Here is a 19595-nt window from a genome sequence, read left to right on the forward strand (position 1 = left end):
ACAATAAAAGAAAAAAAAGATAATTTGAAATGTATTTCATGTCGATTTTTTATAATAGATAATGAATTAATGTTAGAAATAAGTTATGTATTTTTTACTGTTAAAGAATTTTATATTTAAAATATTTATTAATGTTTTTGTACTCATTATCAATATTTTTTATAACAATGTTACTATTTTTATTACGTTAACGTACTATTACGTTAAAATTAAAAAAAAATTGATCTCTGTAAAATAAACTCACATTTAAGTAAATCATATGCTTTTACTATCTTTTTGTTAGCCAAGTAAATCTCGGCCGATAGCAAGAAATATTCGGCATTATATTGTAAATTGTGTATATTAAGTGTTTGAATCAAATCTAATGCAAGCCCCCAGGCTTCGTTGTCCATTAAATTGATTAAAATGTTTAATCTTATGTCAAATGAGATTTTACCTAAAATATCGAAGATATCCATTTGGACTGAAAAATCCAAAAATGTGTGAATTAGGTAAGATTATAAATAAAGTTTGTAGTCTAAAGTTTATTATTTTATTTATTTTATTATATTACATGTGATACATAAAATATATGCAATACATACATCGTACGTTATTCAATAACGTTATTTAACGTACGTTATTTAATAAAGAATATTCTTTTATAATTTATACATTAAATGAAAAAATATTTTAGAATTCATTAAGTAAAAAAATATGTAGAAAGTTTTGGTTGTTATGATATAAAATTATTTCTTCTTTATCTTTCGTCATATATAATTCTTGATACTAAAATCTACGATATATATTATGTGCAATATATTACGTATAATTCATATATAAATTGTATTTTGCTGTATATACATAGCAATAACAGTTCGTAGATATAGAAATCTTCATATTGTGACTACTTGATCATCAATATCAAAAATGAATAATAAAGGGAAAACGATGTCAGTAAAGAAAGATTGTACATATGGTATATATTATAATACAACTTATATTTTTCAGCTAATAGCTTTTAAGTATTTTATTTATTATTAAAATATTTATTACCTGTGCGACATATGATGTTTTTTAAGTGATATTTTGAACGTTTTACCTCTGTACGAAGTATATTACAACAAGAGTGAACAAATAATGGATTTTCATCTTGTTTTTTTTCTGTGTAATTTTTAAAAATATCAATAACGTAATCATAATCATGGTGTAAAAGTCCCTTTTTAAATCGATCTAAATCCACATAAAATTTCCAGAGATGTTCATGATCTTTATAAACGGATTGTGCATCGGGTAAATCATCTACAAAAAAAAATATATATATATACATATATACACACACACACACACCACACACACACACACACACACACACACACACACACACACACACACACACACACACATACATACATACAATGTGTTTTAGACATTATAAAAAATGTTCACTATCGTCGAAAAATTTCCGACCATGAAACTTAAAATTGCATAATATTCAAGTCGTAACTCGGTTAAAAAAATCATCGCAGATAAAAAATAAAAAAGCATTTTAAAACTTAAAAATTTTAGCATGCTTTTAAGAAACTTTAGCATGCTTTTAATTGCTTTTCAAACAAATTGTTTTTACAGTTATGTATCTTAAATATTACATTGTTGTATTTTTTTAAATTACGTGCATTTAACAGTTTGCATAAGCTTTTTTCAAAAAGTTCAATATTTTTGAAAAATAAAGATTTACCTCCAAAATACTTTAAAAAAAATTTTTGATTTCTCTTGACTAAATTAACAGTAACATTGAAGCTAAACCTGCATTGCTAAATAATCAAAAGTAAAATTTGATTTAAAAAATCACAAAATTTTTTTACCATCTCAATTCTGTCAATTTACCATGTCAATTCTGTAGAATTAAATTTAAAAACGATTAGAAGCTTGTTAAAATACAAAAAGTTCGAGGTTCAAAATGTTTCTTTAATTTTTTACGATGGTATTTCACCAACTTTTAATGTTGGTTGTGAGCTATGTTAGCTTTGATAACGCGTAAATCAGTCAAGAAAAAGCATAAGAAAATTTTTCAAAAGCATTTTGGAGGTAAATCTTTGTACTATTTCAAAAATATTAAACTTTAAAAAAAAAGTTTTATTAGATTGCGCACTGTTAAATGCACGTTAAATGTAATCTTAAAAAATACAACGTGATATTTGTTGAGATACAGAACTGTAGACAAAATTTTTTTTTTGAAAAGGAGTGGAAAACATGCTAAAAGTATAAGTTTCAAGTTTTAAAATGCTTTTTTATTTTTTTGTCTGCGATGATTTTTTACCGAGTTACGATGACCTGAATATTATGCAATTTTAAGTTCCATGTCCGAAAACTTTTCGATGGATGTGTACGCATATGCATGCATGCAAATATACAACACGCACAATTACTCTTTTTTCTCATAATTCACATAGTTAACAATAAATAATTACCGATAGGTTGCATGATATAATTTTCTCCATTCATTTCGATATTTACATAATCCTTATTTTTATCTACAAAAGTATTATCACGTCTTGGAGATTCTTGCGATAAACTTATACTTCCATCGGGAGAAGCAATAGTTTCGGGTAAGCTTTCTCCAAAATTCTGAACCGTAGAATGAAAATTATTTGCAGTCAATATACTTTTAAAGCGTTCTAATATGTTTTTATCCAATATTGATATTAACTTAGGAAGAAGTTTACTTATTAAATTGTTGTTAATATCTTGAACATCAAATAATTTTTTATTCTCTATGCAATCATATAATATTTTTTCGATAATATGTTTATCCGGTGGCAATCTCAAGACTAAAGTTCTTACAGTATTCCAATATTCACCACGTTTGATATATTTTTCAATACATTCTAAAATGTTCATAAGATTATTTGAATCGTTAATGGGTATATATTCTACCAAATGATTCACGATAGCTTTTAACGAAAGTTGCCGGTTTAACAGTTCTTTAATAATATTCTGAATAATATATCTCTTTGATGAAAGTGTCATTTCTTCTTTTACATGATTATCATGAAATATTTTGTAAATTGTTAAGATCTGATCAACAGTTAATTTTTGTATTGATATTACATATATCGTTCTGCAAAAAAAATTATAGCCAAGATAAAATGCATTTTGCATTATATTTAGCATCGCTGTCGGGTCTTCTGAACAAACTGTATTAAGAAGATTCTGCAACTAGAAATGTAATTTTATATCAAGATATACAAATAATTATATAGAAGTTAAAGAAAGCAAAATAATGAATAAATATTACCTCATGCTTGAATTTACAAAGCTGTTGCTTGTAACAGGTACCTTTCCTTAATATCGAAAAACAGTATCCATTGAGGAAGTTCTTAAGATTAATTTTTGCTAATCCTTGGCATTTTGATATTTTCATGTTTTTAGTTTCAAATGCTGTTACTTTTGATGTAGTTCTAGTTTCAGATATACAATCTGTATGTGTAATTTGTTCGGATTGATTATTGAATTCATTTTTATCAGTTTTATTAGTTTTATTTGATGTTTCTATATTGTCTTCTACACATTTAGCATACTCCTTATTAAATTCTGTTACATTTTGTTTTATATATTTATTAAAACTGCTAGCAGTCATGATATATGATACATCAGAATGTAGAGATTTGCTTAATTTATCTTGTTCACATAAAATTGTATTTTCACAGCTAGAAGAACAATTAAATTTTTAATTATTGATTAAATTTTTAATCATAATTTGTAGAATACATTGATTTGTTACATTAAAAATTATAAAATATATCCATCTAAATTGTAAATATTTTATAAATGTTTAAAAATTTCTTTAATATTATAAAATTAAATTTCGTTAGATTTTTCTAATTTATACTTACAGATTTGTATCAAATGATTCTGCAAATAGAGAAATGCAATCATCATTATCTTCATTTCCGCTGTTCATATGTTCCTTCTGTATATTGATATTTTCATGAATACTTCTATCTATTTGATTTAAATGTTGCGTTTTTTCTGATGTACTTTGTAACATGCTATGCATACGATTGCTGCAAATTGAATCTGTTTGGATATCTATTTCTTTACACAAAGTTTTATTAAAAGTGGGTTCTTTTTCGAAAGAAAGTTTTTTGTAAAATTTCTCATTTTTCATTGTTGGAATAATTATGTCATTTTTATTATTTAAGTCTATTTGCTCAAACTCTATACTAGTTTTATTATTAAACTTATTTTCAAATAGTTTGGGAGATTTTGATCGTTTTTTATTTAAATGTTCACGTACATCTAGTTTTTGTATGGGAATATTTTCTTCGGATATATTTGATTCTGCTGCTGTATTGATATTTGGAAAGTCAAATTCTTGAGGATTTAATAATTTAATATGTGTTACATTATTTTGCAACCAAAGGGTTCTATTTAATTTCTTTTTTTTGTTGTTCAACTTTATAGTATTTTCTTCTGCTGCAATACGCTTTCGATTCTGTTTTATAGCTTCTTTTTTGTTAACCAATACTAATGATTTAGCATTACAGTTTTCATTTACATCAACAAGATTTGAAGTGTTCTTGTTTAAAATATTTTCATCGGAACTAATTTTCTTACAATTTTTATCACTTTGTAAAATATTATTCTCATGCTTTTCTCTATTATTTAATCTATTCAATTGCTTTTGGCGATTCCAAATGCAGTTTTCATATATTTCTGTTGTTATATTGTCAGCATCATTAATATTATTATGTACGTTATTTTTTATTTTCAAAGAATCTACGTTCTTATTAATTTTTGAACTATGATATTCATTGTTATCTATACTTTTATTTTTTAAATTAATGTTATTATTAAATACCGATGTAGATTCTGATATTTCTGATATATCAATTGATTTATCTATTTCAGGTGTATGATAGTTTTTCTCTGTGGATTTAAATGTATCATTAATATAAGAAACTTGCTTTGTACTGTTATTAGAATCATTAAAAATATTACTCTGTAAATTTTCGTCATTCGTGTTTCCTTTCACAAATTTTATCATACCTTTTGGTAAGATATGATTTCCTGTTATTTTTGGCAAATTTTTTTTTATTATTCTTTTATTATTTGTTTTATATGCACATTGTTTTTTATGTGTTGTAAGAAAATCAGGTATTTCAGTAACATCAGATATTTTACTAACAGTAATTGGTGTCACATTTAAAGAGAATGATTTTGGAACACTTGTTGCTTGTATACTATCGACATCTGGGATTTTATTTTCTATGTCCGTGTTAATTATACTTGACAATATAGCTAAAAAGATCAAATATTGTTTAAAGGCTTCTTAGATTAAATTTTTAGATTCTTCTTTCTTCATAATATTATTAAGCATATAATTAATGATATATACATACCTTTACTGTTTTGATTTGTTTCGCATTGTTCTGATCTTACATTACAAACTCTTCCATTAATAACACTACTAACTATACATAAGTTGTTATTATTATACTTCTTGATGGATTTACTGGATACCTCTTGTATCTTGCTGTTATAATTAGTAACATTTAAATTTTCTTCATCCAAATAATTTTCATTGTCAGAACTAATTTTCATTGATTCCATACTAGTACCTATTTATGTAAAAAAGGCAAAACAAAACTTTATGCATAATACATAATACAATATAAATATATGTGTATGTGTATGTGTGTTACCAGATTCATTAAACTGTAGTTTTCTTTTACAATTTCCTAATTTATTGTCTTTCTGTGTACTTGATTTTTTATTATTACGATGTTTTTTATTATTTATTGATATAATTTTCTTGTGTGTATGATTACAATCCATATTTGAGAATGTGTATTGAGATGTTTTATCATTACTTTTATTTGAAAATGATTTAACACTACTATCATGTTTTAATTGCTGCTTTTGTGCTGTAGGTAAGATATGATTTCCTGTTATTTCTCCTGGTCGAATTATTCTAGTGTATGATATATCATCTAAAAATTTAACATTCTTACATTCTTCATTTATCTTTTTCATTAATTTTTTTGAACGACTTCTTGTTAATCGAAAAGCCCCATCCTCTGTATTATCTTGTCGCATATTTTCCTTTAATATCCATACATTATTAGAAGACTTTTTAGATGTATTAATACAAGGTGATGAATGTACTAACTCCACAGTTTTCTTTTCAGAGAAATGCAATTGGTAAAGTTGAACTAAATTTCTATCTAAAGCAATGTTATGTAATACAATCTTACACATACGAAGATTGTTCAATGTTTTTAACTTATTATTTTTTGCTTGTATGTTCCTCTTGTTTTTTATTTTTGCCATTCTGTTTGATTAATTAGTTATACATATGTTGATTGCTAATGCTTAACAAAAATTTTCAAATTTCTTCTCTGTCGACAGTAATAAAGTTCTTTATGCATCAACTTGATAGTGTATATTTTCATGAGTCTAGATTTTCGAAATACGTCGTTATGTATTTTTCTTCACACTTTAGCCAAGCTGCATGGCAGTATTGCAAAATCAACCTAATATAGAGATAAATCGTTAAGTTCATAATAAAGAGACGATAACATTATACGTGATCATTAAAAAACTAAAACTAATTTAATAAGAAAGGACTACACTAAAAGAATATTATATTACAAAAAGCAAATGACTATTGGATTATTTCTTTCAATCTCTGTTATATGCTTCCCTTCAGTAAGACGATCTCTTATTGCATAGTTTTTCGTACAGTACGTATTATATATATCGATATGATATTACTCTTAAATCTGTTACCTGCATCCAAAAATGTACGCTTATGTCCATCATACGTATTTCTTATTCTTCTAAAAACTTTTAAAGGGAACAATTTACACAATCAGTCGCCGGTTATCAACATATTCCTCCAGTTCACCGCGGAAATATTCAAGTACTTTTCGAGAATCGCAAGTATTTATATCGATATCCAGCGACATCAGCGCTTTCAATCAATCTGTACTAAAGGTACCTTTTCATGCCAACACAATGTGCCCGGATCCTCATACGAGCAATAGCGCTTTGACACAGAGCTAAGACACTAATTGATGAAAAGTCGATTGTGGAGGTAAATTATATCATTATCCTTTTTTCATTAATCAGCAAGAGTCTGTGCTCCGTGCTTAAAGGCCATTCCATACAATTTGCATAGCTGCATAAACGTATGCATAGCTGCATAAACGTATGCAAGAAAACTATCCAATCTTCTTTTATAAATTTCTTTTATAAAGACGCACGTAAAAATGTGATTTTTTTATAATTTTCGTTATGCATACGTTTATACGCGCGCGCGCGCGCACGTGAGTGCGTGCGTGGTACGTGCGTGCGTGGTGCGTGCGGGTGCGTGCGCGCGCGCGCGCGCGCGTGTGTGTGTGTGTGTGTATGTTTGATGAATGAAGGTGCAGCCACAATAGAAAAAATAAGAAATAAAGAATAAAGGTTTCAGCCTATCAGAAATTGGATACACCGGAATACACGGTTTCTGATAAATTGGTATCGTTATTCCTTATTCCTAATTTCTTATTCACAAATACAATATTTAGGCCAGTATTCATAGTCGAATCTTATTTCAAGACTGTCTTAAGTAATGTCTCAAGACGCTAATGTACCCTTCTGATTGGTTCGTAACTTCTTAAGACAATCTACCAGCCTTAAACATCATTTATGGATTTGATTCCACTAGAGCACTAAACGTAGGTATTCGCGTTCATTTTTATTCCTTCTCCCACTCCTTGCTCTGTCCCTATTCCATTACTGAGCTGTGATGGGTTATGGTCATTACAAGTTAAGATTTGCTGCTCGAAATTTTGTAGCTCCTTTCATTTCATTTTTGCTCTCAAAATCAGTTGAATATCTATCGTAATACTAGTGCGGGACCTGAAGAGTGTCTGGTGTTCAGGTTATTTCTAGATAAGATGCCAAATATGTATGTCAATTTAAAGACAAGGATTGAAATTTCTCATCTGCGAGGAAATGTAGTGATGTTGATTCACAAGTCATGTATTTATTTTACATCAAGTTGTCAACGAATATTATCCGCAGGAAATTTAAATAATCGAATATCTTTTTCCGATCTATTGGTATTATTGCAACATAACATTTTATAAATTCTTTTGCCTTTGTTAATATATAATATTTCAGTTTTTTTATATCCTTCTTTTCGTCTCTTAGTCTTATGGTAAAATTTCGAAGTGCGGAAATACATAAATACGAAGCTACAAAATTTCCAACAGTTTAGAAACTATAACCTATAACAACCGTAACGACCATAACCTTCTCAGCTCAGCGGTGGAGTGGGAACAGAGCAAGGAGTGGGGAAAGAAGTAAAAATGGCGAATATACGAATACTCATTTTATAGTACTTTAATTCCGTTTACGCTCATTGCGCTCCATAATGATTCGAAACGGCGTAACGAAAACTGCGGAACGTTCATGATTGATTCTGTTTTCGTTCCGCGTTCTGCTATTCCGCTGCATGGGTTTGCACCTTAACGGAAATAGAAATAGCAGTAAATTTATCCATAAAGCGAGTTTCAACTAGTTACAATTCGTCTTATTGCATTATAGATAAGTTTATTGTTCCATTTCCGTTAGATTATGTAATCTGAAGCAGTATCTTGATTGATTCATTGGCTTAAGTTTACATCTTAAGGTGCATTTTCACGAGCTGCTCAAACTTGTAGCGACAAAAAAGATCACATAACGACTTTTGCAAAATTATTAAAACGACAGTTTTACAATGAAAAAGGGCAAAAGATACATTAAATTTGACATTTGAGTGACAAATTCGATATGTGCATATTTTTTATGTATCATTACAATTAATACGCTGAATTAAACATTTATTAGATTATGCTGATTGCATCGAATCCTCTATCTGAATCAGCAATAAAAGAGAAGAATAAATTAAGTTATGTATATTACATCAACAATGGTCAATACGGCGATACGGTATGACAGCATTGTCAATAGCGTTTAAGCGTTTGATGCTTGTAGTTGAAAGTTCAAAGTACAAAATTTCAGCTGCTGGATAACGAGCAACAAATCTATCTCTCCAATTGCTTATTTTAGCAGCACATGAAAATGTATCTTTATGCATACTGTTACAGAATTTTGTGTGTGGCATCTCTAAGAATAACAATTGCAACAATTGGTGCGATTACATGTAGCGCGGTACGCGGTACAGAAACTAAAGGCCGTGGCACATCTTTAGTAACAGTAACTATAAGACTGGGTTTTCACTTGACGTTACAACGCTCATTTTTAACTTGATATTTGTCAATTCATGTGATCTGTTTTGACGCTGAAAATGAGCGTCGTAGCGTTAAGTGAAAATCCAGCCTAAGACGTATCATAAAGTTAGTCTCACACACACTTTCCATAATAGTAATCGAATTGAACAACGCGATTAATCGAAAACCTATGTTACGTTTACTGTTAGGCCAGAATCAGACTATGCATTGAAGATTAAAAATTGAAATTTTACTAATGAGAACAAAGAAGTTTTGGCTCCTTTTGTTCTGGATTGGTCAAACTTCAATGTTTCAATCTTCAATCTCATTTTTCAATGCGTAATCTGATTCCGGCTGTAGGGCCATTTTACACAAACTTGTATAGGCCGTAATATATGCATAAAGAAAATCATTCAATCGTATTTTACCTTTATACAGAAATGTAATTGGATAATTTTCTTTATGAATATGATTATGTGGCTATGCAAGTTGTATGGAACAGCCTTTATGGAAAATGTATGTGATTAACCCCTAAGAATCAACCAATTACAGTCGAGAATTTTTTTGGTGTTCTAATTCTAATTGGTTGATTCTTAAAGGCTCCGCATAATAAAAGGAACAGGGAATAGAGAATAAGAATTTCAATATTAGAAAATGTATATTTCACAATACATGATTTCTAATAGGTTGAAATTCTTATTCTTTGTATGTCTTATGCATGGTGCAAATATATAAGATGAATCATTTCGGTGGATGCGCAGTCGTTCAAAAGTAATGAAAAGCAATGAACCAATCAACTTTTACCCAAAGTGCAAAATTCAGTATGGTCGACATTGAGTGTTGCCGTGTGTTGCCATTGTACGTGTCGTATCGTCCTATTTTAGAATCAATAAAATGTCAATATGCCAAATTGTTTCGTAAAAAATTGTAAAAGTCGCACAAATTATGTGTTTAATAAGAATATAGTTCTCATTCCCTAAAGAGTTGCGATTGAAATGGTTGGAAATGGCTTATCGCAGAGATGACAATTTTAAAGTTACACATGGTAAGAACTATTATTTCCATTAATTTCAAAAATTACATTGAAATTAAATTGTTTCTAATGTAAAAAACAAAATCATAAGCGTGTCCGCTGGGTAACAACTGATTGGTCGAAATTTTAAACCACACTCAATGCCGCCATTATGCGCAATGGTTCATCTATATTTCCACCATGGTCTTATAGTTCCTGACCTAGTTTTCACTCAGGATTTAACTGGATTAATGTAAGAACCAATCAACTACATTCGAATATTCTCCTGTGAGGCCGGGTTTACACCTTGACGGAAAAACGGAAAGCGGAAAAGCGGAAACCAATCAGAATTCACGGAAAGACAGAAGCAGATAGAACTAGAGTCCTAAGTTCGCGTTGCATACATCAAATAATTAACTCAGAGAGCACTTAGATTACTGATAAGTTGACGGTTAGAACAGTTGCATTCATGTGCTCTAATGATCAATGACATGAACGGATTTAGGACAAGTGAGCATATCACTTAATCTAATCCGTGAGACCACACGAATAAAACGGATATGCCTCGTTTCAAATATTTTGTTACCTCAATTATTATTTTAAAAGTTTTTATACAAAAATAAATGTGCATTTAATAAATATAAAAGTTATATTATATTTTTATATTTATATCAAAAACGTATTTATTAAATGGGTTTTTATACAAAATGAATCTGAAATACTTTTTTCAATACAAAATGTTTTCAATTATTACGTATGCGTGCGTAACATGTGTATATGTGTTGTCTCAATCATTTCTGAGGTAAGGGAAATGGAGCTCTTAATTGATCCATGGAATATGTCTCTACACGACGTGAATATCTAGTCATCATATTGGTTCCGGTGACGTGGCATCTTGGGCATGTTGGAGCATGCGACGCGAACAATCCTAATAGATATAACAGAGAAGCGCAACCGCTGTCCCAATTTCTGATTGATTCCGCCATTTTTTCTACGAATAGTCTTCTAGGATTCTAATTTCAGTATCATGATTTTTAAATCTTGATATGTATATTGTAATCTCCAAAGAAAATCGGTATTTCTTTGTAGTCAGTAAAAACTATTGTTATAGGAATCGCAATCCGTTTATGGAATGACATTTGTAAACGCCATTTTTTCTTTAGACTAATTAGATTTACTTTTAAATTAATTATAATCTTTAAATATGCTCGGTTCTTTGTTATATCTAGGACTATGAAGCAGACAAGCGAAATGTATCCCCTACTACTACTGCAAATTCCAATTGGCTTCCACTTTTCCCCTTTCCGCTTTTTCGTCAAGGTGTGAAGCCAGCCTTATAGACGAACGACAGGAGAATGCTCGATTGTAGTTGGCTCTTATACTCTGATCCGGTTTAAATCCTCGGTGAAAATTGGAAGTTTTCTGTTCCTGCTGATTGCGCTAGTTCAAAAAGTATACACTAAAACATTTTCTATTCTCAAAATGATGTCAGTGACGATGTTTTTGTTCCAGTACAACAGAACTCATTGCACGAGTTCACTGTACTGGCTACACTAGAGCTGCGTTCCGTTTCACGCATGATGTGTATAATGTATCATTTATCCTTATTTAACGTTCGGTGAATAACAAGGATAAAAGATGCATCATGTGCATTATGCGTGAAACGAAACATAGCCCTAGTATATACTAGTTCAGTCACAGAAAACAGTACCTTGAAGAAACCTTGTATAAATAGTGCGAGAATTGTTAATTATTTAGAAAACACCCTTCACCTTCAATTTCAGTGAAATTATGCTCATTTAGCATATTTTTGTATAAAACGAAAGAATCTGGCAGTAAAATGTTGTGTCTAGTTCCACGAACTGAAATATTAAGCATTGAAGTTGACGACTGTAAGGTTAGGAAATTAGGAAATTTGTCAGCTGGGAAATATCGCACTGAAAGCGTGTGCTACGACACATTTTCATGCTTTATGACTACATGTGCATAAGTTTTTTACTAACTTGTTCAACAGCGATATATTAATGTTTGTTTATTAATATTCAAATCGTCTTTCTTTCGTTTAGGGATTTATAACTTTTCGCACATAACAAAAACAGAGCAGGCTTTCGTTTTAAATAAAAATGCATCGAACGAGCCTAATTTCATTAAAATTGGAGGTGAAGTAACGATTCTAAATAGAAATAACTAAAATACGTGTATATAGCACTGCATTAAGTCGGTATGACAGATTTCCGAATCACAATGTCCCAGCAAACGAGAATAGATTAAAATGGAATAAAATTTTTTTAATGCCATAAAAACGGATTGAATGAATTGAAATAAATTGGATCCGAGCTGATACTAGTTTAATATTAAAAAAAAACATTTATATTTAAGAGTTACAAATTTTATTCCTAAGACGTTTATAATAATTATACTTAAAATTAACTTCAAATTGGTCTTAAAAAACGCATAATGGGGATTCGAACATGGAGTCTTTATTATAAATCTTTTACGTTATCTGCTACACGAGATACTATTAAAGACCGTCAATCCTGAGCAAATTTTCGGCGGTATAAAAAGGATCCGGAGATAATTGAAGAACGCTGATATTATACAATTGACATAAATTTGCTATTATTAACATAAATATTTGGCTTATGCATTATTAAATTCATGATTTTTTATTATATAAATGTTCCATAAATAAATGTGCATACTTGTAAAGCTATAACATCTTACATATTGCAGAAACATTACAATTTTTTCTCTTGCAATTATCATCTCTGTTGATAATCAACTTTGATGATAACACTGAAATCACAATTTTAAAGAAAAATCGAGTATTATTGAGTTCTAAATGCATAAATTTACTAAATTAATAAATTATATTAGTCATAAATCATAGTTATTATCAATTTTTAACTCTTAATCACTTAATATTATCAAGGACGTGAATTCTCACAAGGATGTCGGTCTTTAGTATTTCGTCAGTGCCCGCTACATCACTCCTTCAATTAGTAAATATATTATTTATTCTTCAAGTACAATCAGCTAAATCAGTGCACGAAATTATATAGATATATTATAATAAAAATGTCATCATTTAATAGATATAATAAAATATAAATAATTTATTTGAGACATTACTATGAGACAACATTGGATAAATCGGATAATCTAATTGTGCTTGGCCGATGTCACGCGCCGTAATCAGCGTAATAGTCGGGCTGTGTTCAATTTGGTTTACGAGTGTTCCTATCGATCATTCATTTTATTTCTAATCAAAGAGAAATAAAAAAACATAGCTCAATTATTTTTACATTACAATTTTTTTGAACTTAGTTGGATTAAAACAAATTTTCTACTTATAATTTCGAATAATTTAATTAATTTAATTTAGCATTTATGGTCCATTTTTAAATAAAAATTTTTTTATTTAATTAGATTGAAAAATTGCATTTCATATTCAGAATATTGAATTGAGTATTTACGTTACACAGAAATTGCTGATATTATTTTTGAATTTAACTGAATTTAAAAAACTGTACTTCCTATTCATAATTCTGAATTGAGTAATATTCACGATGCACAAAAAATGCTAATTATTTTTAGATTGAAAAGCATAAAAAATTGCTCTACGCAATTCTTATAAATAAATAAAAATGCATTCAGGATTGAAAAGGATTCATTTTAATATTCATGAATTCGTATTTCTGAAAATCTGAATCCATTTTAATTTATTTCAATCCATTCTCGTTTTCTGAGGTCAACTTCAACACTTAATATCTCGGTTTGCGAGCCTAGGCATGACATTTTACTGTCAGATTCTTTCGTTTCATGCATAAACGCGACAAATGAGCATAACTTTATTAAAATTGAAGGTGAGGGGCGTCTTCTATATAATTATCCAAGAATTTATGAGTCATAAAATAAATATATATAAATAATAGCAAGCCTACATATAAAAACACTTTGTGTCATCATTTCCCAGCAAACGAGAATGGATTGAAATGAATTCAGATTTTCAGAAATATTGATTCACGAATGTTAAAATGAATGCTTTTCAATTCTGAATGCATTTTTATTCATTTATAGGAATTGTATATCTTTATGCCTTTCAATCTAAAAATAATATTAGGTTTTTCTGTGCACGACAATACAATTGTGAATACTGTTCAATTCAAAATTTTGAATAGGAAATGCAGTTTTTCAATCTAATTGCATCCAATTGAATCTAATCGAATCCAAAAAAAAATATTCGTTATTTAAAATACGCATTCGGATAGAAAAAAATTTCAATCCATTTTAATCTATTCTCGTTTGCTGGATTATCTTTAATTAAGAATTTTTTTTAATGGAATTGCATTCATTTTCATCATACGAATCTAATACTTCCATGTAAACAATATGGGACTCCATTTTTATCTTGTACTAAAACATTTTTTATTCCTTGCCTGCTCGTTTACATTCGTCAGTTCTGGATTGCATTATATAGTTCAATTCAGTTCAGTTCTAGTGCAATCCTCGTGCAAGAACAAAAAAACAAACCTTAGGCCACCGTCGATTCATTTGACACAAATCGATACTCGTCGCTTTCCATTTATAATTTTGTTCAAACTCAATCGACACACTTCGTCTCTGCTAGAAAGAAGAGTCAAACTGTGTCAAGTGCGATTTTAACAAATTTAACGATATTAGAATGAGACCTATCATTTTGTTCTGTTTTTTTACCATCTTTGATTAAAATCTTTTAAAAGGTTAGATATTAAAAGTTGCACACACACACACACACACACACACACACACACACACAACACGCGCGCGCGCGCACGCACGCACACACTGCACATATCATATTCTATTTAAATATGGCAAATTGTGTTCGAGTGTGTCGATATTTAAGTCTCCTAAAAGGAAAGCAGTCTATATGAGAGATTGAGACGCAAAAGCTGAAAATATGTGAAATATGTGAGTCAAAATCTATGAAATATGTGAGCCTCTCTTTGTAAGATTTAGGCATTGTTGATAAAAAAAAAAATTAAAAAAAGATCGTACATTGTTATTTTTTCTATTTTTTTTCAAATAATTTTAATATTAAAAAACATTTTTAAACATTAAAAAAACAAATTTTTAATGTGAAAAGAACGAGTTAAAAAGAAAAGGGTTATGAATTAGAAATTGCTTGTAGTTTTTTTCTTTTAAACTCGTTTTTAAATTATTGCCATTATACTATTACATAATTGTAAAAGAAACTATTTTTTTTAATTAATAAAAAAGAATTGCTCTCATTAATTAAACATTTTTTAAACGGTTTTTGCAATGAAAAAAAATGTTTAAAAACATTTCCGAAATATTTTTTGCTAATTGGTCTGGGAATATATGTCAGTTATGTATAGAAATTTTTTTATAAACAATATCATAAGCTTCATTTTTCATTTGATATTTTTTATTATATACAATCAATATTTTAGAAAATATCGATAAAAAACACAGTTTTTTCATATAATTTTCAAGATGGTGATCTAAATAATATATCCGACCGTCAATAAATTCTTTCAGATTCGTTTTCAGCGATAAAAAATACATTAAAAAAATCAAATTTCAAAAAAGTCAAGCATAGCTAATCTGAACGTTTATTGATATTTGTTTTAATTTATATTTTTCGTCATTTATTTATTCAATTAATACATAATTTTTCTTAATTAGATTTTTAATTATTAGAGATTTTCGATAATGATCATGTAATTTGTTTATGTAAGTAGATAAAATAAAATTTCTGATTTTATTAATTTCCAAAAAGTTTTATGCATTGACACCCTCAGAATCCGAAAAGTCGCGATGTTCGCGTAATTATATATTGTATGAATTCCATAATTTTTTCTTCTTGTCGGAATCTCCGTATATAAATATGTAGTTTCAAGCATAGAAAACATAAAATCAAAAAGTAAATCGCTTTAAGTTGCATCCTCTAGTTCTTCGTCATTTGTTGACGATGTCGTGATGTCCTTTCAAACGCGTTAACATTGGTTAACATCGCGTCGTCGTTGAACGCAGACCCTCGTGACGCGTGCGCGACGCACAGCGTGGCCAACATCTACGATCTAAGAACGCGCAGTCGCGCGCCGATCCTGTCGGGTGGGAGAGGTGATCAGCTGCGTGTACAGAAGGAGAGCGAAATGTTCATTCTGCAGAAGTCTATATCGTGAGTACCAGAGAGAAATTTCTTTTGACTCTTGATTTCGGAGACCGTTTATTCTTCGAGTAGACGGAAGGTCTACGGCCAGTTGACATCACGAGCTGTTGATGCACGACGAACAATCGGTGGACGATATGGATAATGCGAAGGGGCGGGTGCGTTGATCCTTCGTTAGGACACAGAGAGGATAACAATCAAGCAAAAAGAACCATCGTGTAGCTTGACAAATCGCAATGCGGTACTGAAAATAGGAGCGCTTCGATATCAGCGGTCGATACCAGACCAGATTTGTGACATAGCAGAACCGTACTTTTGTTCAGGTGTTCCCGCCACTAACGATTCATTTCATCCTTTTTCGCGCTATCCCTGGCCTTCACCTGGCCTAGTTCGTCTCTCTGTGGCCTTGATCGTCGGAATATAAATCTTTTTTTTTGCGACGGTCGTCGTTCATCGATTCAAGATGCTCGTCGTCCTTCAAAAAGTAGCTCCAACGAAAATTCATCGTGTGTAATCCATATTTTTGAAAATCTTTATCTTGAACTAATTATTAAGAAATATTGTTATAATTGATTAAACATTGGTATCAAAAAACTATAGTTTATAATTGCTACTTTTTGATCAGCATTTTGCATTCTATTGGAATTCTCCCGGAGATCGATTATCGTTTATTTAAACAGCACTGATTATCAGTATCATTTATTTAAATGATTAAATTTACTTTTTATAAAGTGTTTTTTCTTATTAAAAAAAAAGTCAGATTTGGCGTTTCTGCTGAAGATATTTTCAGAACTGAAAGGAAATGTGTATGCGTGTGTTTAAAGAAAAATCATCAAAATTAGGGATTAGCTGGAAAGTTTGTTTGTCAGCCAGAGAACCGAAAAGGTGGAAATTGTGATCAGAATCTTAAATAAAAGAAATCTGCTAATAAATTTTGATTTTAGAGAAATTTTTTATTTTAGAATTTTGTTAGATTTCTTCAAATGAATCAAATTATTCATTAACTTAAGTTGCAAAATAAAAATTGACACATAAATGACTTATTACAATCCTCTTGACATTGCTTCGATTTCTTAATAGGTATATTTTAACATTGCTGATCCATTTTCAGACATGTATTATTAATAACAAAAAATGACTTAATATTTGAAACAAGTTCTCATTTATAACAACATTTCACATTTTCCTGCATTTCAGCATTTTCTGAATTAAATTGAGCAAAGCAACGTTATTTCACATAATAATCATTTTGTCGATTCTGTTGCGAAATAGAAGTTGGCGGAAATAAACGGATCAGAATGATCTCGTGACTCAAAGGCAAGGTAAAAACGGTAACCATTCGGAAACTATTGCAACAGGGACGTATAATTGCACGTAATAAATTCGGTTTAGTAAACAACGAAAAAAGAATACACGGAGATATCTAATGGTAAATTTATTTTAGGATATCAGTTAAAGAATTACAAAGTATTTTATGTTTAATGTAAACGTAAAAAGTAATGTAAAAAATTTATTTTTAATAATCTCGAAAAACAAAATTGGTTCAGTAAAACTATATTCTTCAAAAAAAATTATTTTTTCTCAGTAAATTTTTGCCCATTTTTAAACTGTAATTACTCGGCGAATAATTAATTATAAATTATAAATAATAATTAAAAAGTATTTAAAAAGGGCGAACTCTCATTATAAAGTGCTTTTCAATTTAATATTCAGTAATATTCCGTAGTCAGTTTTGAATAAGAACGTATTTAAGATATCTAAAATTTTGAAATTTTCAATCTTCTATCAACTATTAAAAAAATTGACGAACATAATCATTGATCATTTTAAAATATAGACTTTGCACTTTCAATTGAATAAAAAATTTTGTCCTATGCCGATTATTTAGCAAGATATGATGATTTAAAATAATGCCTGATTTTTTATGATTTTAGCACGATATCGCTGGTATTTAAGTATTTTTCATTTTTTTTTTAATAAGAAAAAATGAAAAAGATCTACACACATACATATGTACATACGCGCGCGCGTACACACACACATACACACACACACACACGCACGCACGCACGCATGCACGCACGCACGTACGCACGCACGCATGCACGCACGATGTGCAAAATCCAATTAATCGATCTCCCAGTGCACACATAGAGCTTATACTACTACTAGAGGAGAAATATGGATGTCAAGCTGTGAGCAAGAAAGACAGAAGATTTATTTCTGTTCTCTTCTATTCTCTTTTGGCACATGAACAGGAAGAAGAAAAGTTACTAAGCTGGACAGAAATATACATCTTCTGTCTTTCTCAGTCTTGCTCACATTTTCCACTCATTGCTTAGATAGACCATTCTCCCTCTAGTATAAGCTCTATGAGTGCACATCGGATTACTCAAATGCCGACGGTGTATAGTGCTGAAATCATAAAAAGGTCAGGGGTTACGAGTACTTTAAATCAATATCTCGCTAGATAGTTGGTGTAGAACAAAATTTTTTTTTAGTTTGAAAGTGCAAAGTCCATGAGAAAAAGTTTTGAGATGGTATCGATGATTATGTTTGTCAATTTTTTTATTAATCGATGGAACTACAAATTTCAAGATTTTAAATATTTCAAATATTTTTAGTTCTTATTCAAAGTTGATCACGCCTGTGAATATTAAATTAAGTAAAAATTAAATAAAAGCATCTTATAGTAGAAAGTCTTCTGTAAAATTCTTTAATCTTTTCTTTACGCCAATTATTCGATAAGTAATTATAGTTTAGAAATGGGCATTTCTTTATCCCAATTATTCGCTGAGTAATTATAGTCCAAAAATAGACAAAAACTGATAAAAAGCGACCACCTAACTTTTCAAGCTGTGTTTTTTATTTGAATGAAAGTAGTAAATATGCAAATATAAATATGACGTATACAAAATAAATTAATCTTACACTCTTAATCCTGTATCGCGTAGTATCTTTAAATTCATAAAAGTTCTGAAGCAAGAATGACATTTTGATTTACACACTAATAAGAGGTATTTGTTCCGTATATCAGATGTTTTCCTCGGAATATTGAATATATATTGATAAAATGTACATATAATATACATATAACATGTATATTTATAATATATAAATATATAATGTATTTGTAATATGTATATGTAATATATTTATA

General features: G+C 29.5%; 2 protein-coding genes across 9 annotated transcripts in view; one reads left to right on the plus strand and one right to left on the minus strand.

The window, feature by feature from the left end:
- Positions 1 to 392, minus strand: part of LOC108684459 — a 1101-nt gene extending 709 nt beyond the window's left edge. Inside the window, exon 1 of the mRNA XM_018188779.1 lies at positions 245 to 392. Within this exon, the coding sequence (XP_018044268.1) occupies positions 245 to 392 (148 nt within the window). The remainder of the gene's footprint in view (positions 1 to 244) is intronic.
- Positions 393 to 16242: 15850 nt separating this feature from the next.
- Positions 16243 to 19595, plus strand: part of LOC108684530 (NADP-dependent malic enzyme-like) — a 53692-nt gene continuing 50339 nt past the window's right edge. For 2 of the 8 annotated variants that reach the window (XM_018188896.1, XM_018188898.1), the window contains exon 1: positions 16243 to 16444. In XM_018188896.1, coding sequence (XP_018044385.1) covers positions 16419 to 16444 — 26 coding nt within the window. In that variant the 5' untranslated portion in view covers positions 16243 to 16418. The other 6 variants (XM_018188899.1, XM_018188902.1, XM_018188894.1 and 3 more) reach the window with 4 other exon arrangements.

The sequence above is a fragment of the Atta colombica genome, unplaced genomic scaffold, assembly GCF_001594045.1.
Source record: "Atta colombica isolate Treedump-2 unplaced genomic scaffold, Acol1.0 scaffold135, whole genome shotgun sequence".
NCBI classification, from domain to species: domain Eukaryota; kingdom Metazoa; phylum Arthropoda; class Insecta; order Hymenoptera; family Formicidae; genus Atta; species Atta colombica.